The sequence below is a fragment of the Chlorocebus sabaeus genome, chromosome 18 (assembly GCF_047675955.1).
Source record: "Chlorocebus sabaeus isolate Y175 chromosome 18, mChlSab1.0.hap1, whole genome shotgun sequence".
NCBI classification, from domain to species: domain Eukaryota; kingdom Metazoa; phylum Chordata; class Mammalia; order Primates; family Cercopithecidae; genus Chlorocebus; species Chlorocebus sabaeus.
Window position 1 is genome coordinate 48,820,941 of NC_132921.1, and position 24,709 is coordinate 48,845,649.

Here is a 24,709-nt window from a genome sequence, read left to right on the forward strand (position 1 = left end):
GTGTCACCATGCCCGGCCAATTTATTTATATTTTTGTAGCGATGAGGGTCTCACTATGTCTCAAACTCTTGGACTCAAGAGATCCACCTTCCCCAGCCTCCCAAAGCACTGGGATTACAGGCATGAGCCACTGCATCTGGCCCCATTTCTATCTACATACATGTGCCTATTTTCTACATTTCATATAAATGGAATCATACAATATGTGGTCTTTTATGTCTGGCCTCTTTCTTGAAACTTAATGTCTTCAAGGTTTATCCATGGGTGAATCAGTACTTCATTTCTTTTTATGGTAGAAAGATAGTCCTTTGTATGGTTATGCCACATTTTCCTTATACATTTTTCAGTTCAGGGACATTTGAGTTCCCACTTTTTGGATATTACAAATATGCTGCTATTAATATTTATGTATAATATACTTTGGGTGAACTTATTCCTTTTGAATGTGTGTGTGTTTGTGTGTGTGTGTGTGTATATATATATTTCATATATACATGATTTTGGCTTACCAAGTCATCTGGTAAGTCTATGTTTAACTTTTTGTTACTGCCAATCTGTTTTCAAAGCAACTGCATTATTTTGCATTCCCACCAGCAATGTATGAGGATTCCAATTTTTCCAGATCCTTTCCAATACTTGCTATTTTTTAATATAGCAATCCTAGTGCATGTGAAGTAGTGTTTCATTGTTATTTTGATTTGCATTTATCTAATCACGAATTATATTGAGCATTTTTTCTTGTGTTTGTTTATCATTTAAACATCTTTTTGGAGAAATGTCTGTTCAAATTCTTTAGCAGTTTTTAAATTGGGTTATTTGACTTTCTATTATTGAGTTGTGTTTTCATATATTATGGATGTAAGTCCTTTATTAGAGATATGATTTCCAAATATTTTCTTCCATTTGTATGAGATGTCATTTCACTTTTTGATGCTATTATTTGCATCGTATAAACATTTTAAATATTTATGTAGTTCAATCTATAATTTTTCCTTTTGTTGCTTTTAATTTTGGTGGTTATGAGGACTTTGCCTTACCCAAGGTTGCAAACATTTATTTCTAGGTAACCTTGTACAAATTTTTAGTTTTAGCTCTTACATTTACATTGATCATTTAATTTACTTTAATTTTTATGTATGTATTGAGGTTGGGACCTGACTGTTCCTTTTCATTTGGGTATATAGTTGTCTTGGAATTATTTGTTAAATTCTTTTCCTACTGCATTGTTTTGACATGTCTTTTGAAGATGAATTGAATAAATGGAAGGCTTTATTTCTGAAGTCTCAATTTTATTCCACTGATCTATATATCTATTCACATGTCAATGCCACACTATCTAATAAAGACTTTAGTGTGGTAAACTTTGAAATTAAGAAGTGTATGAACTCCAAATTTCTTTTTTTTAATGGCTATTTTGTCTAATCTCGTTTCCTTGAATTTACATATAAATTTTAAGGCCAACTTGTCAATTTTCATGAAAAGCTATTTGGAATTTTGGTAGTGATTGCAATGATCCTGAAAAATAATGTTTGAAGTACTGCCATCTTAACAATATTGTCTTCTACTCTATAAATGTAAGGTGTATTTCAGTTTATTTAGCTCATTTGAAATATTTTCAGCAATGTTTTATAATGTTCAGTGTATGTCTTACACTTTTTAAACTTTATATCTAAATTTATTCCTAAATATTTTAGTGTTTTGAAACTTTCATAAAAGAAATTATTTTTCCTTTTTCATTTTCAGATTGTTCATTGCTAATAAAAACTACAATTGATTTTTAATATTGACTTGAACTCATTTATTAGTTCTAACAGTTTTTTAACGGATTCCTTAGAATTTTCTATATATGGGATCATGTCATTTGTGACACACAAAGCATCTACAAAGATATTTTTACTTCTTCCTTTCCAATTTGTTGTATTTTCTGTCTTTTGCCTGATTAATTTTCCTGGCTAGATTCACAGTGTGATGTTAAATAGATGTGGCTAGAGCACACATACTTGAGTGGCTTTCATTTTTAGGAGGAAAGCATTCAGTCTCTCACAATTAAATAAGATGTTAGTTATGGGAGGTTTTTGTAGATGTTCCTTATGAAGTTGAGGAAATTCCTTTCTATTCCTAATTTACTTAGAATTTTTGTCAGGGAAGTATGTTGGCTTTTGTCAAATGATTTTTTTTCCTGCATCTATGGAAACAATAATATGCTTGTGTCCTTTATTGTATTAATATGATATATTACATTAATTCCTTTCATTGTATTAAACTAACCTTGCATTTCTGGAATAATCCTACTTGATTGTGGTATATAATAACTTGTAAATGTGGTTGGATTTGGTTTGCTAGTATTTTATTGAGGATTTTTGTCTCTATATTCATAAAATATATTGTTTTGTATATCTTTTTTATCCTGTGATATATTTGGTATCTTTGGTATCAAGATAATACTGGCCTCATTGGATAATTTGGGAAGTGTTTTGTCACCTATTGCTTTAAAAGAGTTTGTGATGAATTCCATTGATTCTTTGAACGTTTGGTTCAGTGAAGCCATCTGGGCCTGGGCTTTTTCTGTGTGTGAAAAGCTTTTTTAGTTACTAATTTTGTCTTTATACTTGTGATAGGCCTATATATATTTTTTGTCAGCCATTATCAGTAATTTAAGTCTTTCTAGGAATTGTTAATTTTATATTACTTATTGTAATCTGTTGACATACACATGTTTATTATTTTGTGTGATTTTTTTTTTAATTTTTGTAAGGTCAATAATGATCCTTCTTTTATTCCTAATTTTGGTAATTTGAGTTTTCCCTTCCCTCCTCTTTTTACATTTTTATATAAGAAGAGCTTAAACTTTGTCATTTAAAAAGTTGTTTTCACATATTGCTTTTTGGTTTTGCTGATTTTGTCCATTGTTTTCTACTCTCCATTTCATTTGCTTCTCCTTAGTTTTTTACATATTTTCTCCCTTCTGCTTGATTTTAGTTTACTCTTTTTCTGGTTACTAAGGTGAAAACATAAGTTGGATTTGAAATTTTTCTTGTTTTTTAATATAGGCATTTAGCACTGATTTGAGCATGTTGTGTCCTTGGTTTCATTCATCTCAAAGTATTTCTAGCTTTCCTTTGGATTTCTCTGACCAATTAGTTTTCAGAAGTATGTTGTTTAATTTCTTTATATTTGTAGTTTTCCCAAATATCCTTGTGTCACTAATTTCTAATTTAATTCCATTTTGGTCATAAAACATGTAAAATATATTTTCAATCCCTTGAATTTACTGAGGCTTGTTTTATGATAGCATGAGGTCTCTCATGAAAAGTGTGTTACTGTTTTGTAGAGTGTTCTATGTATGTCTATTAGTTTTTTAAAAATTTTAAGTATTGTTTAAGTCTTCTATTTCCTTATATATCTTCTGCCTAATTGTTCTACTTTTGAAGGTGAACTTTTAAGTTTCCAGCTATTATTGTTGAATTGTCTATTTCTCCCTTTAATCCTGTTAGTTTTTGCTTCATCTGTGTGTGTGTGTGTGTGTGTGTGTGTGTGTGTGTGTGTCTGTGTGTGTATGTCACTTGGAGTCTCTTATTGGGTCCATATATGTTGATTGTTGTTTTGTCTGTCTGGTGAATTGAACCTTTTATTACTATGAAATGAGTCTCTCTATTTTTTAATTATATTTTAAAATTATATTTTAGTGGTTGCTCTGGAGCATACAATATACATTTGAAATTATCAGAATCTACTTCAGATATATAGTATTTTGGTTACAACCAAGTAAAGAAATTTTAATTTTATATAGCTCTATTTTTTCCCCACTTTTTTGTTCTATGACTGATACATATTTTTTTATATGGTTAAGTCATAAAACTGACACACAAGTAAAACATCTATATATGTTGAAATACAGCAATATATTTTCATAACTATTGCTGTTTGTAATCTTATGTCTTTTAAAGAAGCTGAGGGAAGAAAGTAGAAAAGTGTATATATATATATACACACATATATATATATTTTATTTTATTTATTTCTTTTTGAGATGAAGTGTCACTCTGTGGCTCAGGCTGGAGTGCAATGGTATGATCTCAGCTCACTGCAAGCTCCGCCTCCCAGGTTCAAGCGATTCTTCTGCCTCAGCCTCTTGAGTAGCTGGGACTACAGGTGCATGCCACCATGTCCGGGTAACTTTTGTATTTTTTAGTAGAGACGGGGTTTCACCATATTGGCCAGGCTGGTCTTGAACTCCTGACCTCATGATCTGTCCGCCTCAGCCTCCCAAAGTGCTCGAATTACAGGCCTGAGTCACCAAGCCTGGCCAACTTTCTTATTTGACCTTTTTGGTTCTCTTTCTCTCTATGTGTGGATCTGCATCACCATAAGGTATCATTTCCTTACTCCAAACTCCAGTACACCTTTGTTTCTGCCCCTTTTCTCTGTTATTGTCAAGTGTGTTACTGGTGCTCTGGATATTTTCATGTGAATTTGAATTACTGTCTGATGTCATTTACCTTCAGCCCGAAGAAATTCCTTTAGCATTATTGTGTGTTATGTCTATTAGCATTGAATTCTCTCAGTTTTGTTTATCCAGGGTGGTGTATTACACTTTTCTTTACTCTTTTCTTTTTTTTTTTAGACAGAGTTTTGCTCTTGTTGCCCAAGCTGGAGTGCAATGGTGTGATCTTGGCTCACCATAACCTCTGCCTCCAGGGTTCAAGCAATTCTCCTGCCTCAGCCTCCCAAGTAGGTGGGATTACAGGCATGCATCACCACACCCAGCTAATTTTGTATTTTTAGTACAGATGGAGTTTCTCCATGTTGGCCAGGCTGGTCTCGAACTCCTCACCTCAGGTGATCTGCTTGCCTCTGCCTCCCAAATTGCTGGGATTACAGGTGTGAGTCACTGCACCCGGCCATCACCTTAATTTTTGAAAGATAGGTTTCTCTGGCTATAAGATTCCTGGTTGACAGTTTTTTACATTTAGCAATTTGAATATGTCATCCCGTTACATTCTGACCTCCTTTGTTTCTTTTGAGAAGTTAATTGCAATTGGGGTTAACTTATATGTGATGGGTCTTTTATCTCCTGGTGCTTTCAAGATTTTTGTCTTTGGTTTTAATTTCTACTGTACTGTGTCTATTTACTTTTTTTTTTTTTTTTTTGCATTTTTCAAACTTTGGGTTTGTTGAATTCTAAGCTCATTAAATATATTTCTTCCAGTTTCCAAATGACTTAATTACACCTTACTGTCTACCCCATGATATTTGGCTGATTTATGTAGTAGACCTAACCTCTGAAGGCATTTTTGATTTTTACTTATAGAGTACAGGTGTGTATTGTGCTTAACTTATAGTTGAGAGTAAACAGGTCCACATGACAGAAAGATAATAGACCATTTTCCTTCCCAAATAATGTGATTTTAATATTATCTTTACAAACACTGAACTTCCAATTTCTTGAGACAATGTTGACTGTTAATAAGTGATTGTGAAACATGTCAAATATATGCTCCTATGGCACAATTTGTATCTCCTGTGCTCTGATTCATACCCATTTGTAGTTGGTTGAATAATGGCCACCCTAAGATACGAAGTCCTAATTCTTGATACTTGTAAACATTATCTTGTTTGCTATAAGGACCTTTGTAGATATTATTAAGCATCTTGAGAAGATTACTTTGGATTATCTGATTAGGCTCTAAATCTCATCATAAGGGTCCTTACCAGAGAGAAAAACACAGAGCAGGGATACACAGAAGAGACAATTGTAATATCATGCAACCTCAAGCCATGAAATGCTGTCAAGCACCAGAAGCTGGAAGAGGCAAAGAATGGATTCTCTCCTAGAGCTTCCAGAAAGAGTATAGCTCTGTGGACATTTTGATTTTGGACTTTCGACCTCCACGATTATGAGAAAATAAAGTTCTCTTTTTGAAAACCACTCACTTTTTAGTAAGTTGTTAGAGAATCCATAAAAAATTGATATACTACCCTAGCAATCATTTCTTTAATACCTATTTTCTGTATGAAACTGTAAGCTTCATAAATGCTCAATTATCTGTCTTACACATCTTGATAAGTCCAGCTACTAGCAGAGGGTTTAGTAATATCTGAGCCTTGTTGAATGCTTATTAATAAAATGAGTTAATAGGCTGTGATTCCCACATCACTCACAGCTGAGGGTTTAGCTAGGTAAATCAGTGAACATGTGAATGAATTAAAGGGCAAATATATATTTATTCCCATAAACAATAAATACAGACTAAGTGTAAAAGATTATCATGTTTTTTGGTTTTCCAGCAAAGGAACCCTCTCAGTTCATTTGCTGGAGACTGTATAAATTTTATGACTAGGAACAAAGAAGACAAAGTTTTATGGGTCGTTTTGAGTTTTCAGCCTAGGAAAGGTGGTTATTCTCTCAGATACAGGGAATAGGTCAGGAGGAGGCATATGAAATTGTGTTTTTAGCTGTTTGACCTAACATGTGATTTCCTAGATAATAATAGTTGTTTGAATATGTTGCTTCAGCCACCACTACTTACAAGGCCTACCTTAAGTCAGAAAAATAAATAAATAAATAACAACAAACTAACGAAAGGCACCAAGTGACTGACTTTTGGTTATGCAGTGAGCTCAGTCTGCTGGGGTTACTGTTCAAATAAACTCTTGCCATTTCACTGCATAATGATTTTGCTCAGATTAATGATTCTCTTGTGCTGTATGCTGGGGTTAATGGTTATGTTATGTTACTTCAAATTATATCACAGGGTCCAAATAAGATGTGTGTGTGTGTGTGTGTGTGTGTGCAAGCAGGAAGCCCTTTCATGTTGCAGCCATGTAAGATTAACTTTATTATCTCATTCTATTTTTCTGTTTGTTTCTTACTCTTCTCTATTATCCATGAAAACTCTTTGTTCTTTGTTGTACTTCTCAGCAAAATAGCTTTTGCCTGGTTCCAACTCCAACCTATGTTAAATTATACTTCTTCCTGGAATCTACTTCAACAGAAGGTGATATTTCCTCTTAATTCCTATAGTACTTTGCATATTTTTTATCATGGTCCTGAAAATGACAAGAGCCACCATTTACTGAGCGTTCATTATATGGCAAAGATTGGATTACATCCTTTAAATCTATCATTTCGTTTAATTCTTACAGCAGTTCTGTGTAGTGGGCTCTTTATTTTACAGGAGAGAAAAACTGAAATTTAGAGAAGTTTAAGTGATTTGCACAAAATATGCTGCTTCCAAGTAGAAGATCTAAATTTCACATAGATAATTTGTAGCACTCATGTTTTTAACCTTGACCACATATAGTTCTTTAGACCAATACTGATAGCATAGTAAATATGTTTTCTTTCCTAGGTTATAATAACCTAGGATAGCTCTGTATCATTTTTTTCATTTCTCAAATTACAGCTTCCAGGACCCAGCAACTCAATATTGTTTGGGTGAATTAATACATGTCTAGAATTTAATTATTACAATAAAAAATTACTGGGCCTTAAAATATATTTTAACATAATTTAAGAAAGTTGTACTGATGGCAACAAATAAGTCATTATAAAAACTTAAAAGATGGAATTTGTGGGTAAGCATGATTTATTCAATATTAACTATGCCCAATGTCTTCTCTCCTGTTTCTTCAAGTTCTATATGTAAGCAATGCATAAAATAGTGAAATATTCATTCATGAATTTTTGATATTTCCTATATAGACGATTTTGTTGAGGTTATAAAAACATTTTGTTTTAATTAATTTATTTATTAAATGCAAATTGGTTTATTAATCTTATGTGTTTTTGTTGTTGTTTTGTTTCCAGGATGGCGTGGGGGTAGATGAGAAGCTGTCTTTACGACGGGTAGCTGTGGTTGAAGATTTCTTTGACATTATTTATTCGATGCATGTGGAAACGGGGCCAAATGGAGAACAAATTCGGAAACATGCTGGACAAAAGAGAACTTACAAAGCAGTAAGTTAAAAAAGAAAAAAAAAAGAGCATGCATTTTGAGACTTGATATTACGTATCCTTGTTTAAATGGGTTTGATAATTATATTCTATCTTCAACATACATTAGGCCATATGATGGTCTTGCCCAACATTTAAACTATAATTATTTTGGCTGTATGTTCACTAATCTATTCATATAATTTAAAACTGTCTCTAGAATTTTCATGTTGTTGCTTTTAAAAATGTGTAATATGTGGTAGTCCCAATCAAATGCCCACAAATGGGAAGATATATTATATATTATATTATGAATATTATATATTCAGTGAGTCATAGCATATGAATTGTGGACTGGAACATAAGAACTTTTATACTACCACTACTATCAACATTTATTTTCCATCAAATCTTATTAATATGTTTAGGTATTTTCTAGTTCATAGTAATAATAAAATGAGTAAGAACATTTTATGTAATTTTCTTATGTCACCTTATATTCAATATATTTATCCTGAAGGGTATGTATTTCTTAATTTTCTAGGATAGACTATTAAAAGATATGTGTTATTTTAATAGATCGAATGCCCTTGAAAGTTTAAAAATGGAAGTATATGATGTTTTTGTCATAAATTTTGCAAAAAGCAGATTTAATTAACTGTTAGATATCGAAATATATTTTGTCAAAATGGAGTAATATATTATTTCTAAAGTTTCTAATTATACCTACAGTTTGATCTAGACACTTTAATCTAGCTTTTTCTTTAAAAACTTTATAAAATCATATTACTATAGATATTTCATCCTGTCTAGGAAAATTGAACAGTAAATTATTCTTCTCCTATATGAGCGAAATGTACATCCGAATTACTTTGTCAGCAATTAGAATAATATCCTTTTTGAGAAATCTTATTGAATTTTGCTTTTGGCTACCTTTATATTAACTGTTTTCAGCTGTATTGATATACAATATCAGTCTGGATCCATTTTTTTTTCAGATACAGAAAAATGTGTGAAATGCTCAAAGTTTCAAATACAGGTACCTATGTTTGAAAATTAGCTACTGAGCATAAGAAATAGCTTCTTTTTCATAACTATTTTTTGCTATATTGCCAGGGTCATATTGAATCTTTGTAGTTGCATAATAACCCCTAATACATGTTGTATTTATCCCTCCTTCTCTATGGTTTTGTTTCTTGGCTGTTTCCAAATTGCATGGTTTGTGGGCAGGCACTATTGTAAGTTTCCTTACATAAATCTGCCACATAAACTTTCTTTTGACTTACACATTCCAGGAGACATTCTTATCATGACTAATGATAATGGCCTAGCTTCTTGAGATATTTTTATATAGACTAACATTACTGAACATACTCATTTTGCCTGTCTCCTAAGCCAGGGTTATTCCTCTGGACAGTAATAGGAAAAAAAAAGAAATGTATATTGATCTACTAATATCACTAACTGTGTAATCTTATAATAATGCATTTTCATGAAATAGCTACCTGAACGCGATAGGACTTTGTAAAAGGACTTTGCTAGGGATGCATAATTTCAATTGTATTAAATGAATAAAAACAAAAACCAAAATAACAAGAAAAAATCAAGTGGTTTCATTGTCAATAGTAGTGTGAAAGTCAAATCTGTTTAGGTGCCAAAAGCAATTTAAAATAATTTAATCTTTGAAATGCATTTATTATAGACCTTTAATCAAAATGCAAAATGAGTCAGTGATTTAAATCCAAATCTCTTGCCCCGTGTTTTCTTAAATGAAATGTAGAGAATCTAATCCATTGCCATTATGCATGCTAAACACTTGCAATAAATTGATAAACGTGTTTCCACTATACATAATTTTGAATTAATATCAGGAAGACATTTTCTGCATTTTGGGGTAGGGATACAGAATCTGAAACCTCATCTAATCCCTCTTGAGAATGTCTTATTTGAATATCCTCTTTTCCCAAGTTTTTATTTGCACATCTAAAGTGTTGTCACCTTTTCCTAATACGTGAAGGTTCTTTTTGGCCTGAACTTTTTCCCTCTGATCTCTCTAAGTAGAATTCTAATTGGGAAACATTTCCTTTTTATGCAGTAATAATTCATTGTAGGAAAGAAACAAAATATAGAACTGCTTGCAATGCCAGTGAAACTGTGCATATGACTCTACAATGAATTTAAGTCTAATGTTAAAATGTGATGAAAGTGTTCAATTAATGGGGCATAAAACTAAAATGTAATTTGAAATAGAATGGTTTAGTGCTATTAAGGCCATAGACTGTTGGGCCAGACTTTAATTCTTAATACTAATGCTGAATTTGACTAGTCATAGGTAGGATTAGCTAGATAACTATTGCAATTATAATGGTTCCCATTAAGTTTAATATTTCTTTCTAATTCTTAAACATTAGCTTATAGAGCATGCATAATGATTATGTTTATTGACCTTCTTTTTCTCCTTTTTCCTACATGGCCAAGAAACCATACTTATACAACTAATCATATTAAAGTGTATCATATTGTCTTAACAATATTATCAATAGATCTAGTGGTCATTTTATTTACTTTGCCTTTTTGCAAATCTTTCTATGTTTTCATTCTGCAGGAAATGGTGGTCCTTTAATATTGGATTAACTTTTGAATGCATTTGGTTTTTCTATCTGCAGTATATCATTCCTTGAAATATCTAGGCATTTATAAAACTTAAACTGTATTGCAATCTGATTTGACTTTAGCTAAAAATTGGAGGGTATATATATTATTTCTCATGAGCTCTTGAAAATCCCACACAAAATGACACATTTGAGGAATATGTAAAGGCTCTCATGATTACTTTTTCAGTCTTTATTGAATTATAGTGACTCTTAGGTCTCTGTTCTACATTTGTATCTGTGTATGTATTAACTTACTGGCACATTGAATGTGTTTCTTTCAATATATTTGTCTATAGTCTACTCTTGGTTATCTACATGAACAAAATGGAGAAGAGGTAGGACCATTCAATATCCCTCATGTTTGAACTTAAAATATATCCTTTTACTAAAAAATAGAATCTGAATGCAGATGTGGTTAGCAATTTGGAAAGTCACTTCAAAATTGATGATGTGACATTATAAAAATAACTTGGGATCCTGTTTTGTCTTCTAGTTTGTAACTCTTCTCAAATTCTGCCAAAACTTCACCTTCTGTGAATACATCACTGTTTTCTGGTTTTCTTTTATCAACTGTATTATATCACAGGGTAAGCGAGTTCAGACACATTTCTTAAATTAGGGACTAATCAAAGGATTAAGTTTCAGAGCTCTTTCTTGATACGTGTAAAATAAGACTAACTGGTAGAAATCCAGGAACTAAGAGGGAAAGTCAGTGTTATCAATAGAGAAAACAGTCTGCATATATCTGTGCATAAACACATATACACACACACAACTCTCAGTGTGATATTGTAAACTTACATGTATTACTCATATATATAACTGCCAATAATTACATTCAAGTCAGGAGTGGAGAACATATGCTATAGCTAAAAGGAAATAGGCTGGAAGCCAGACTAACGCAGTTTCAAATTTCAAATCTAACACTCATTTCGTATCTGTACCACTTTTGGCAAATTATTTACTCTTTTTCTTTATAGGGTGGATAATGATACACATTGTGTGCTAAAATGAATGAGTTACTGTGTGTAAAGTGCTTGGCATATAGTAAACTTGTGATTGGTGTTATTTCTCTCCTTCTTTGTCCAATCACTACTCATGTTTCATGTAGAAGGACACGCAGCAAAATTAGCATAGCTCTATCATTTACCCTAATTACAATTACGGATCTAATTTCCTAGGCCCGCTCTGATGCCTCTGTGTTGGTAGACAGGAATAGTAGTAACTTTTCTTGCAGGCATTTTTTTGGTGCGTCCTGTAGGTGTCACTATCCCTGAAAGTCCACAGTTTGGGTTTATAAGAAAGCATGAGGAAAGGCCAGAGTTCTTGTATTTAGGAGATGTCCTGCCAGATGAAATTTGTGAGAGTTTCAGTTACTTCATTTGCTTTTCCCAAAGATTAAAATCTCTTAAACTAATTTCAAATTAATTTTCTGGAAAAAAATAAAATTGGCTCTGTTTTTTAAAAAAATGCTTTTAATATGAATGGAATATTCCTTTCCAGAGATATGCTGTAGAATAGTAACATATTCGTGTAGAATCTCTACAGCCTTACTCTGAAGATTAACAAAGAAAATCTTTATTCTGTCATATCTAGGGCACGTAACCTTAAAACTCTAGTTTAGCATTATTTTTTGCCTAGTTCTTTTAGTGAATATCTATTGGTTCACTGTCTCTGTTGCTAAATAGAATATTCTAACTTGCACCAGTTTCTGCTAGTTTGTCACGCAAAAATTCCCAGAATTTTTGTCAACTTATAATGGGACTAATGAACCAAATTTGCAGCCATCATGGTGTGGAAAAATAGCACTAAAGTCAAATTCAAGGATTCTGAACAATACATTTAACCTCTTTGTGGATAGGCCACAATTCACTCACATATATGATGTAATTCTGTAGTCTAAGACAGAGTTTGTAGAGTTTGCAGATCTTAACAGTGTTAAAATAGGGGTTTATCTATATATATTTGTGATTCATGCCAAGAAGGCTTTGGTCCTAAGCACATTTTTCTTTTGTGTCATAGTGCCTCAAGTTTTACAATTAGAACTCAATCTATTTGGGTTAAACCGTTGACCCCTGTATCTTTATATAAAATTCAAATATCATTAGGCAAGAGAAGGTGGAGAATCACTTAAGTTGTTAGCAGTCATTGATACTTTATATGATCATTTAACATACATGCTTCTGTCTCTCATCTGTAGCTAAATTTAACTCAAGTCAGGAGTAAGATAGAAAATGTGAGTCATTGGCATAGAGCAATCTGTTGACCTCCCATTTAGAACAGGACCTGCCTGATTTTTTTTATTTTTATTTTTTGAGACAGAGTTTTACTCTTGTCGCCCACACTGGAGTGAAATAGCATGATCTCAGCTCACTGCAACCTCTGCCTCCCAGGTTCAAGTGATTCTTCTGCCTCAGCTTCCCAAATTGCTGGAATTACAGGCATTCACCACGATGCCTGGTTAATTTTTTTATTTTTTTTTTGTATTTTTAGTAGAGACGGGGTTTCACCATGTTGGTCAGGCTGGTCTCAAACTCCTGACCTCAGGTGATCTTCCTGCCTTGGCCTCCCAAAGTGCTGGGATTACAAGCGTGAGCCATCGCACCCAGCCCTGATTTTATATGAGTCCTAATGTGGCATCACACCTAATAGCGTTTGGTATGTGTTTGACAGTTAAAAGTTAAGAACCATGTCATCAAGATAAGAAGTCTCAGCAAACTCCATAGAAAAATCTTTATTTTCCAAAAAAGGGGAACTATATTTATTCAAAATATTTTAAAATGTTAGAGTATATTTTGAAATAAATTAATGTTATTAAATGAAAAACTGAGAATTACATACATTTCTCAGAAAAAAATGCTCTCTAGACATGATTCACTCATAGAATATAAAAATATTGTGTGTTTGAGTCTCTTTCACTTCTTTTTACTCTTTTGAATTTTTCCCTTTCTTGCCACAGATCTAAGCGCAAGTATAGGTTGTCTTTGAAGCAAAGGGGCAAAGAAAATCTCTATCAGGCTTAGAACTTAATTTCATTTCTGTAGCCAAATTCTTTAATGTAGAAATAAAATTAAGGCAAAATAACACAACAGACAAGTATAGGTTCCTGCCTTTTTAATGCAGATCCATTGTTTTTTCCGCATTTTATTATTACAAACTAGAGTACCTTAAATAAGCTGCTGTTCTGAATGTCTAAAAGAGATAGAAAAAACTTAAAATGAAGTATTCCAAGTACAAATTTTTGGTAGACTTTGTCCAATATTGAACTTATTAATAATTTACACTGTTACACAATAGATCTGTGATCTAGAATTGTATTTTATAGCTAGTTTACCTTAGAGAGTTTAGCAGTATAAAATAGCACTCAAATGTAGGTATTTTACAGATAATTTTGTTAGGTTATTTTGATTTATATCTCTCTATATAAATGTAAAATATCTAGATATATCTATAGCTATCTATAGATAAATAGATCTATATCTTTCTATATCTGTTTGTATCTATATAGACATATGTATCCATCTGTCTCTTTATATATATACATATATGTCTATTAGATATATAGATACATATCTATATATACATATGTAGATATATCTCTATGTATCTATATAGATATAAATATACAAAGATGTAGATCTATCTCTCTATATATATTCTCATATATATAGAGAACCATATGTATATAGATAGATACCTCACATTTGAGGTATCTATATGTATATAGATAGATACCTCACATTTGAGGTAGAATATAAACACATTACTTTTCACATTGGTTTATTTATTAGTTACACACATACACACACACCCTATATCCATACAAACATATATAGATTTTACACAAGTGATTTCTAAATATTAACTACAGCTACTGAATATTATTCAGATTACTGTCAGATGTGTACAACATCTCAGAAGGAAACAGTTAAAAATAAATCAGCATGATAATTAAATTTATCAACTAGCAATCCTAAAACAAAAGAATAGCTTATTGTCATTTATTAAAATTGAATTATATCTCATATAGGTGTAGTTGCTCATTGCAGTGGCCAGAGTAATACTGCAAATCTGTAAGATTCAGAAGCTGTCTTCTTGGTAGTGGAGACAAAAAAAATGACGTAAGAGCTTATCCAAAGAAGTTTATCATCAGCTAATGTCATACACCACATCATCAATAATTTTTATATTAAATTATAATATCCCAGTGAATATTCGTTGAAATATAATTTACCTTTTGGAGAAACTTCATTAGCTCTTTATGACAGCCTAGTAAATTACTACTTTAGTGCTCCCTAGTGGTGAAAAGGAGCCAATGCGGCTTTAAAAAGTAGCTGGTTAATGCCTCCTAGTGGGTGATTCTCACTCAGATCAAGAGGTTTGTTTTCCGTGCTACTCTGATAGTGTAAAAAAATTAAAATGACCAAATTTCTTAAAGTGTCTGCATGTATGCGCCTGTATAAATTACTATATAGGTAATGAATTTGCATAGAAGATAATGGCAAGGAGATGTAAGACATAGGAGACTGGCATGAGATTGTGGAGACAGAATGGGCCAGCTTTGATGCCAGCTAGACTTGAGTTTAAATCCCATAGTGTAAGTTCTGCATGTGTGATGTTGGCATGTTATTATTTTGTAAGGTTGTTTTTAGGGCCATAAATAATATAGGTAAAGTTTTAATATAATAATTGCTTCGAACTTCAAAAATTATAGATACTACAATAATGTGGTGACTAGAAAGATGGGTTTTTTCTTTTAATATGGAGTGGTTTTGGGGGTAACAGATGTTCTACATTGCTTTTCCCCCCTATTAACCAGATAATCAAAAGCTTCCTTCTTTTTTTTTTGTCTACTATAACACCCACCCATGTCTTCATTCATGATTTTCTCATAAATTTGAGAATATTATTCACTAGCTTTATGAGCAGCAGACTTAGTTGTCTTATGATAAGAACCAGCTTTTACCTATTTTTATCCATTTATCTCTTCTTCTCCCCATTTTCCCCCCACCCTCAATTTCCTGGGAATGTCCTCTCACAGTGAACACTTTCCTCGGCTCTCTTTGAGTTTCTTGGTTACGGGTGAATTCCGAAAGAAACTGAGTCGGTAACCTAGTTGCTTCTTTTGAGAATTTGGAATTTGGAACAGAAAATTTCTATCTTTCTGTGCTTTTTCTCATCAATAGATAATACACAGACATGGTATATTTGGTCAGATATATTCATTAGTGTCTAATCATTGATACAGTCTAAAGTGTTGTCTCTCAATTGGGCTATATAGGCCTTAGGGGCAGACAAATAGCATTGTCCCAAGTACTCCAGGCCTTTTAATATCCCATAATATGTTAATTTTCAGCATCACCAACCCCCAGATACTGTGATAACCAAAACGCCTTCTTGTTCTCTATTTGTAAAATCACCTAGTGAGAACAGTAAACACTCCCAGTTGAGAGACATTTTATAAAAGAAACCACATAGCCAGTTCTCTACTTGGTACCTTTGAAAAATATGTTTCTTATTTGCCAGTTATCGAGCAATTCAATAATTCAGACAACTAATTCTGCATCCAGAGTGCACTGTCATCATCTCACAGATTCTGCACACTGCCTGCATAAATGCATGAAGGATATGCAAATTACTGGAGTCCCTAACAGAATGAAGTGAAATCTTCGCCATCTTTCTCTGTCTCCCTAACGTGGCTAATGATTGCCTGCTTTGAGCGGCTACAGCAACTGTATTCTTGGATATGCATTCAAAAAGAATTGCTGGCTCCCCACTGACCAGCAGTGTGTAAGAAAGGTAAACTTTAACAAGGGGAGTTGCAATAGCAGCCTAGGAGGGTTTGAACATGCCAATGAACTCTAGACCAGAAAAGTGGCACTCTTTGTGGTTCTCCCCTAGGGCCCAAAGGAAATATAAATGTATCATATTACACATACTCTTCAGGAAAAATCAAGACAGGAAGAGGTTTTCCACACTCCCATGTAAGTAATTGTGTATTTTAATGTTATTCTTCATGTCACAAGTAATTCTATAAACAATGACTTTGCTGAGTTATCTTATTTAATGCAGTATTTAGGAATTCTCTTTATTTTACTATTAGTGAACCTGTATGAAAAAGATCTTTTTCATTGCCCATCTGCTTATTTTTTCATCTAATATAAGAATTCTCTGTTATGACAATCTTTTCCTTAGCAGCCAAATATTCGATCATGAGAAATAACATAGCCGAATGTGGTGGCACATGCCTGTGATCTCAGTGCTTTCAGAGGCTAAGATGGGAGAATTGCTTGAGACCAGGAGTTTGGGACCAGCCTGAGCCACATAGCTGGATGCTATCTCTACAAAAAATAAAAATAAAAAAAATTAGCTGAGCATGGTGGAGCATGCCTGTAGTGCTAGATACTCAGGAGGCTGAGGTGGGTGATCACCTGCCCAGGAGTTTGAGGCTGCAGTGAGCCATGATCATGCCATTGCACTGTAGCCTGAGTGCCAGAGTGAGTCTCTGTCTCTAAAAAAATAAAAGTAAAATAAAATAAAATAAAAAGAAGTGACAGAAAAATAGCACCCACAAGTTTAGGGATACATCTCCAGTTTGACTATTTCTTTTTTGAAATGGTTTCATTTACTCAGTGGATGGCTATTTTAATTATTGTAAATAAGGTTCCAGATTAAATATGTTAATCATTATAAAAAGCTAAAATAATAAAATAAAGCTCTTTCGTGAAAATCAATATATCTGAATTTGAAATATAATCAGTAAAGCAAAACAAGTTTCCAACGAAAATTAATTATAATTTAACATAAACCACATTCTATTTTCTGCTTGATTACATTTCAGTCTACTAATGTATACTGATGTAATACCAAATTCATCTGATGGTGCCCTAGAATGCTGCTATCTGTATATGTTTTCCTCCTCTAGTTTTTTTATATCATATAGTGAAATGCTTTGCCTTCTTTTAAGCTGTTTTTGCCTCTGGTCTAGCACTTGTACCATTTCCCTATCTTTGGAGAATACTGACTTCCTACCTCTGTACCACATTCACTTTTCATTTCTTTTGCTCTGTGTTGAATGCATTTGCCTCAAATCTCCAAATTGTTTTTATCTGTCTGAAAAACTGACTTGAACTATCTAAAAATACTCCTGCCTGCTTTATACCTTCTTCAGATTTGCCTACTTTTATTTTAAATTTGACCACATACTCATCAAATTCTCAGCACTACAAAATAACTTTGGGTGGACAGAGTGCATTCCTCTGCTTTAGACTGGTGGTTTTTGTTTTTCCATTACATACCATAATCCACTTGTGACTCATCAAGTTAATTTATTGGGCTGTGATCACTTTTAAAAAATGAAGTAGAGAAGAGAATAGAAATGATCAGTTTGATTTTATGAGTGTGGATATGTGCTAGCTTATGATGTGAAATGTATGTATACCTGTGCTGTTGATATAGAATGCTGGAAAGCCTTGCTTTAGATGGGCACTATGATTTCAAGCTGCCTGCAGACTCCCCAGTAATCATTTCCACCTACCGTATCACTTCGGCTCTTGGCATAGCCTTAGATTTTCCTGACATAACAATTTTTTCCAAAGTTAAAATTACCTTCAGACTCAAACCAATATTTTCATTCATATTAGATAAATATACTCTTTAAGGTTGCTAGATTTAACACACACAGGATGACCAGTTATATTTGAATTTCAGATAAACAATAGTTTTAATACGTTTGGCTCCAATATTGTATGTTTATCTAGAACTAAAACTGAATTAGGTGTCTTATATTTTATCTAGCAAACTTAATCCTATTTAAAAATGAACCCAGATCCTCCTGACTGGACTAGATCACCCATCTCAACTAGGTAAAAAAGGCAAGGGTAGATGAATGGGTGTGAAGACTGAGGGAAAACATGATCAGAGAAAAAGGGAGAAAAAGAAAATGTGGGCAGTGCTTTTCTACAAATGTGCATTAGAGTAATGCTAATACTCCCAGAGTCATAGCAAAACAAACAGTACTGCAGGATTGATAGGAACTCAAAGAAAACATGATAATCCTCCACCAGGGAGCATGGGGATTTAGGGGTGATTGTGCAAATCTGGCAGTTTCCTGGTTTTGCTATTGGAAACATCATTTAGGCACAGGAATTCTTTTGGTCTTTAACAGATGTTGAAAGGTCAGATAGATACTCTGTCTATAGATAGATGAGTAGTTAGTGTTCCCAAGCAAAAAATTTTGAGAGATACAGTGATTACAAATTTGTTTAGGCAGGCCAGTATGTCTGTCTTTTGTCTAACTCATTGTTGCTAGACAAGAACTTTTTATCTGTGAATTTTCTTGTTGAGTCCTGATTAAAGCCTTTTTCAGAGTTGCTTTGAAACTAATCAAACAATTACCAATAGATAATTCCAAGAATTTGATATGTCCAGTCACATTAGTGCTGTAGAACCATACTGGGTAGTATTCAGGGGTAATTATGGTGCCTATGCATTCAATAGTTATTTGCTGGATAAATAAATATGTAGTTGAAAAATGTCTTTATCTTTGCAAGACTGTTTCCTTACATATCTCTGCAAATTAATTATTTCCTCTGCAGTAGTACAGTGATGTACACTGTTAATCCTTTTTCATGGACAAGTGGGTTAAAAAATTTATTTTAATAGAAACGAAAATTAGTGTCTGAGCATTTCAATTTTGTAACACATCTAGAAAATTATCAAAGTCATAGCTAATGTAAGTCATCACATTATATTCCACTTGGGCTCAAATGTGACAGTGGTTGCATACTTTTTAAAGTCCTAAATGCAAAGGCATTCAATTTATAAAACAGAAAAAGACAGAGAGCTGTTCCTTGAATTGGAGATATGCATAGAGCCTAGATTTCTTTTCCTCAGATAGAGGCCTCGCTGAAGTTCGGTGTTCTATATGTTTATGAATCAGGACATATGGGTTTTTAATTTGGATTTATAGGATCTGTTCAATTTAATTTTAATTTTATGTTTTACAAATACATTTTCTATACCTTAATTATCCAGTTATATATATTGCAGAGGGTTTGTGATACAAATTTTCTCAAATATAGTAAGATAAACAAATTTCACTAGGAGATTATTTCTAATTTATTCTTTATCCATTATCTCCAGGATATTCATAAGAGAAAATGTCAGAAGTTTGACCTCAAGGGCAAATTCTTTTAGGAATATACAGTTTGATATTTGACAAAAACTATAGTGTTCATATATTTATTCTAGTAAATAAAGGCATTATTTCTGTTCTCTAAATTCATTTTAAAAACAAAAGGTGGAGAAAGGTGATTTTAAGAATTCGTGTGATTATATTAAGTATTGTTTGCTCAAAAGCTCAGTGTCTGAAAAGGAGCACAATATACCAAAGCACCCAGTTACATTTTCAAACTACTGATATTTAGGAACACTAATCTTTTTTTTTTTATTACACTAGTGAATTTAGGTTAAAATTGTATAATTTTGGTTGATAAATCTTTTGATTAGCTTATTTTCGTTTGTTTGCTTTATAAAATGATTGTTTCTACTCGTGATTTGCCAATGTTATGTGATGGCTTTATTTCAGCTTACACATTAGCTTCAAATATTAGACCAAGAATGACTCTCTGCTGGTGAATTTCTTCTTACAATTAGATGTCTTGTTCCTTTAGGGAGAGACAGTTATTTACATTCCTCTCATAAATTTCATTAAAAGTGGAAGTCCAACGCATTTGCTGACTGGCTGCTAAAATATTACAGCATTGTCACAAAGCCATCATTTTAGTCATCAGTTTTGCTGGAATGGAACAGATGGCCTGTTAATTTTTTTCAAGGCGGAGCTCTGTGTTGTTGCTCCATAGTCTGACTTGTTCTTGTGGAACTTTGTAACCTGAGACAAGGTACAGAGTGCTTGATTGACCCTTGTATTCAGAAAGGTCACCACAAACTGGTTAGAGCATTTTACACTTATAAAGAACTTCACACCAGGGAACATTATAAACATTTTAGAATAATTAACCTATGCTGTGAGGTTAATATCCCAGCTCTTTATGGAGGAAACAGTCTCTATCTTTTTTCAATACTGATAACTAGGAGTGACTATAAAACAGTGGTTAAAGTGATTGACTTTGAAACCGCAATAGCAGGTGAGTCCTATCTCTTGTACATAGTTGACAAAATACACAACCTCTCTGAAGCTTAGCTCTCTCATCTGTTACACGGAGATCCTGACAGTGATCATGGTAATCTATTCGTGGGATTGTTGTGAGGATTAAATGATGAAACTCATGTAAAGTTCTGATTCAGCATAATCCATTTACTAAGTACTCAATTCATGGAAAACAATCAGATTGCTTGGTGACAATAGATTGCTTGGTGACATTTTCTTCCATGTAATACAGCCAAAACAAATAATTGTCATGTAATTAATGGGAATCTTAATTTTGAGGATTGCAAATTCTCTACCATTTCAAGAACCAGAGGTTTGCAGGTGTATGTATAATACAAACTGAATAGTTAGAAACCCTTTTTATTGAATACCTTAGAAAGGAAGCATTGTTGTAATTAGAGAGGAAGGATACTTGGGACTGAGAAAAGAAGACATGGTCAGATTCCCCATGTTTTAAAATTATTTTCCATTATTTTTTCCTCTTAATTTGAACTATTTTATGGCTTAGTTAAGGAGATAAACTTACATACTTATGAAACATAGTCTGAAAAAATAGAGCAAAACAACAATTTGTTATTAAATTTTTTTGATTAATTAACTTCTTCAATTTTTCTAACTTTATGTTACTTCAGATCCAAGTTGGAAAGGTAATTTATTTCTGAAGACTCTGATACTAAAAAGGAAAATGTAAGAAAACTTTAGTATTATACATTATTGAATTTACAAGATGAGTCTTGCAAATTAGTTTGCTTGTGGTTGCTTTTAAAGTTTCAGATTTTTGGATAACTTGTATGTTTACCTTAACTGCATTGTGTTAAGGTGAAGACTAGTGATACTCAGGAATGGCCAGTATTTGGCCTTATAGTTGTAGGACTTTTTAAAGTACCATTTTTTTTCTTCAGAAAGGCAGGACATTGGCAAGTAGACAAGTATATTTGTCCATGAGATTTTCAGTAAGGTATTCCCAAAGAGTTTGCTTGTCATTTTTTTAATAACCTACAGATGGAAGATAGGAAACCATGCCCTTTATAGAACTTGATCATTGAACTTTTTACAGGTGGATAAGTTTGTCACTGGATCACTAATGTTGTGCTGTAATTGCTCTAGAGGCTGATTTTATTGGTCAGTCCGTCAAAAGATGCTGTGGTTAAATTACTTTTATATGGAAGTATTACTATACTGTTTGGATGGTAAAGGTCATTTCTACTTCTAATTTATGGAAATAATTTAATCTATTATTTTCTATATTACCGATGAATTCCAGTCCTACTGGACTTAGACTGTAATACTTCCACTGAAAACACTATCAATGTTCCCCAATACACAAATGAATTAAGGCCTTCAGAAGTGGTAAGTTATGAAAAATTTACCTTATGCCACAATTCCCCCACTCCACAACCATAGATAATTCTGAAATGGCCTCATTGTCTGGGGTGACACTGAAATTCTTTGTCTCACTGCCGAGGAAATCAAGAACGTGGACATACCAAGGGTGAGGTTAGAGCAGACATTTAGTAGGCAAAAGAAAGAGAACAGCTCTGTGCTGCAGAGAGGAGTCCCAGAAAAAGGGTTGCCGTTCTTCAGGGAAATGCAAGGGTTTTTATAAGCAAGTTAGTGGGGAGGGAGTATTTCATCTACATAGGGCGTAAAAAAACCTATTAGGACTAGGTTTGTCATTTGCATAGGGTGTGACTCTCTGACAGTCCTCACCCCAACCTTTTTGGCAGGTCCTTAGCCTAAGTTAGTCCATGTTGCTTATCTTTTCCCCCACTGTGCATGTGCTAAGTGGGAGGCAGGTAGACAAAATTTTAAAAATTGGTTGTGCGTGGTAGAGTGTACCTGTAGTCCCAGCTAGTCAAGGAGGCTGAGGCAGGAGCCTTGCTTGAGCCCATGACTTTGAGGTTGCAGGGAGCTATTACTATGCTACTCCACTCCAGCTTAGGTGATGTGCCTGGCCATGGTTGATGTGACTGGCCCAAGGTAGTTCTTTCTATTGGTGCAGCTGCAGGCACCACCTTCATGCAAGCTTCTAGCTGCCTTATTCAAAAAAAGGTGTGGAAAGGAATGTGCTCACTAGGGCCCACAGTGCTTACTGGGACCCACTGTATGCATGTGAAACTTGCTAATTACACAGGAGGCTCCCTCTTTGTGCTGGAACTTGCTTCCTTATCTATGTCTGCAGCCTGATCTTCCAGGCTGCTCTTTTAGAGCAGAAATTCTGCTGAGGACTCTTTGCTCTATTTGCCTGGCTAGTTTCTTCCTTCCTTCTCTCTGAATTCAAGGTAAAAGATAATAATAGTAACAAATCTTTCCCGTGACTCAAGTTGAAGATAGTTTAACAAGCACTGATTTTTTCTGTGATGACATTTTGATACTTTGGGTTTCTTGAAATTTTTTTGTTTGTTTGTTTGCTTTCCCTGGGCCCTTAGCATTTGTCTTGTCTGTTGGATAAGCCACTCATCGTCCATTAAATTTACGGAAATAGAACAGTATTTAGGAAATCCATGTTTGACTTCCAGCATTTTACTTTGCCCTCTGCTGTGTAACAATGACAATTCATTTCGTCTCTTTATAGCAGTCAGCCAATTTATCAAAAAGTTATTGGAAAATCCGTTTTAATCATTTGCTAAAATAATGGTAGTAAAACCACAGTGAAAAGTATAACATTATATAAGCATAAGAAAACAAGTCTAGATTCATAGAAAACAACATTGGTAAGAAATATATTCCCCATAATTATTTACTTGATAAATAATGTTAGGTCATTAGTTTATAAAGTTCAATATGGCCATTTTCTAGTTCATCCTTTGCATGTTTGTTTCTGTTGTGAGCAATATATTTAATATGTGAATTGTCAGATGGAAGTTGTGATTTTTTTAGTGCTTAGTTAAGGTGGATCAAGACTAATATCCATTCTTTAAAGTTTGCATCTTATCACTATCAAGGGACAGTGTTTCTGTGTTCATAAACAAACTCTAAGGAAATACTCTTTGTCTTTCTGAAATATAAAAATGTTTTTAAGAATACATTTTCAAGTGAAATATTGTTATCACCAATATTCTAGAAAATGTTCTGTACCTCTGTATATTCAAAATCCAGTTTCCATCTAGAAACAGAGTAGTCACATTGGAAAACTGGGTCCAAGACATTTACGACGTTTATGAACGATTGTAGCATTTTACATAGTTAATTGTAATATAGTAGAATAGTGTTTTCAGTATCTGAATCAAAATATTTTTAAATTTCTGTTCCTTCTAGGTTTTATTTGCATCTGCTATTACATATTGCAAAAAAGATAGGACTTCGATAAATGGGCTGCCTTGAGGGACATGTCCCTGAGTGTTATCACCATTTATGAACATCTATTTAAAGTTGATTTAACATTTCAAACATTCATTCCCAGCAAATGAGAACAGACCTTTCATTAGGGTAAGGGTCATAGAGGTACTTAGCGTAGGCCTCAAGTTAGAAGAGGATTGGTGCATAGGCTTTCAATGCTATCTCTGAATTAGGTTAAATAAGGATGCACACAGAATCAAATGGCAGTATTTCATCACAAAAGTTTAATTATGAAATGTAATTATTCAAATATACCATAATTTAAGAATTTTCCAAGGACAGGACACTTTTAATTTTTTTTTTTTAAAGAGGCATTGTCTCACTCTGTCACCCAGGCTGGTGTGCAGTACCATAATAATAGCTCCCTGCAGCATCAAAGTCATGGGCTCAAGTGAGCCTCCTCCTTCAGCCTCCTTGACTAGCTGAGACTACAGACACACACTACCATGCACAACTAATTTTTAAAATTTTATATAGTGATAGGATCTATGTTGGCTGGGTTGTCATGAACTCCTAGCCTCAAGTGATCCTCTAGCCTCAGTGTGTCAAATTGTTGGGATTACAGGTGTGAGTCACCACACTGAGAACTGCAGTAATGAAGGTTGTCTA

General features: G+C 33.4%; 1 protein-coding gene across 11 annotated transcripts in view; it reads left to right on the forward strand.

Moving 5' to 3' along the window:
• NOL4 (nucleolar protein 4) overlaps nucleotides 1-24,709 on the forward strand; it is a 392,019-nt gene that overhangs the window by 79,142 nt on the left and 288,168 nt on the right. For 6 of the 11 annotated variants that reach the window (XM_007974313.3, XM_037982402.2, XM_037982403.2 and 3 more), the window contains exon 2: nucleotides 7,811-7,960. In XM_007974313.3, the coding sequence (XP_007972504.1) occupies nucleotides 7,811-7,960 (150 nt within the window). Of the gene's footprint in view, nucleotides 1-7,810; nucleotides 7,961-8,912; nucleotides 8,976-16,509; nucleotides 16,575-24,709 lie in introns of those variants that run through there. The other 5 variants (XM_037982410.2, XM_037982406.2, XM_007974321.3 and 2 more) reach the window with 3 other exon arrangements.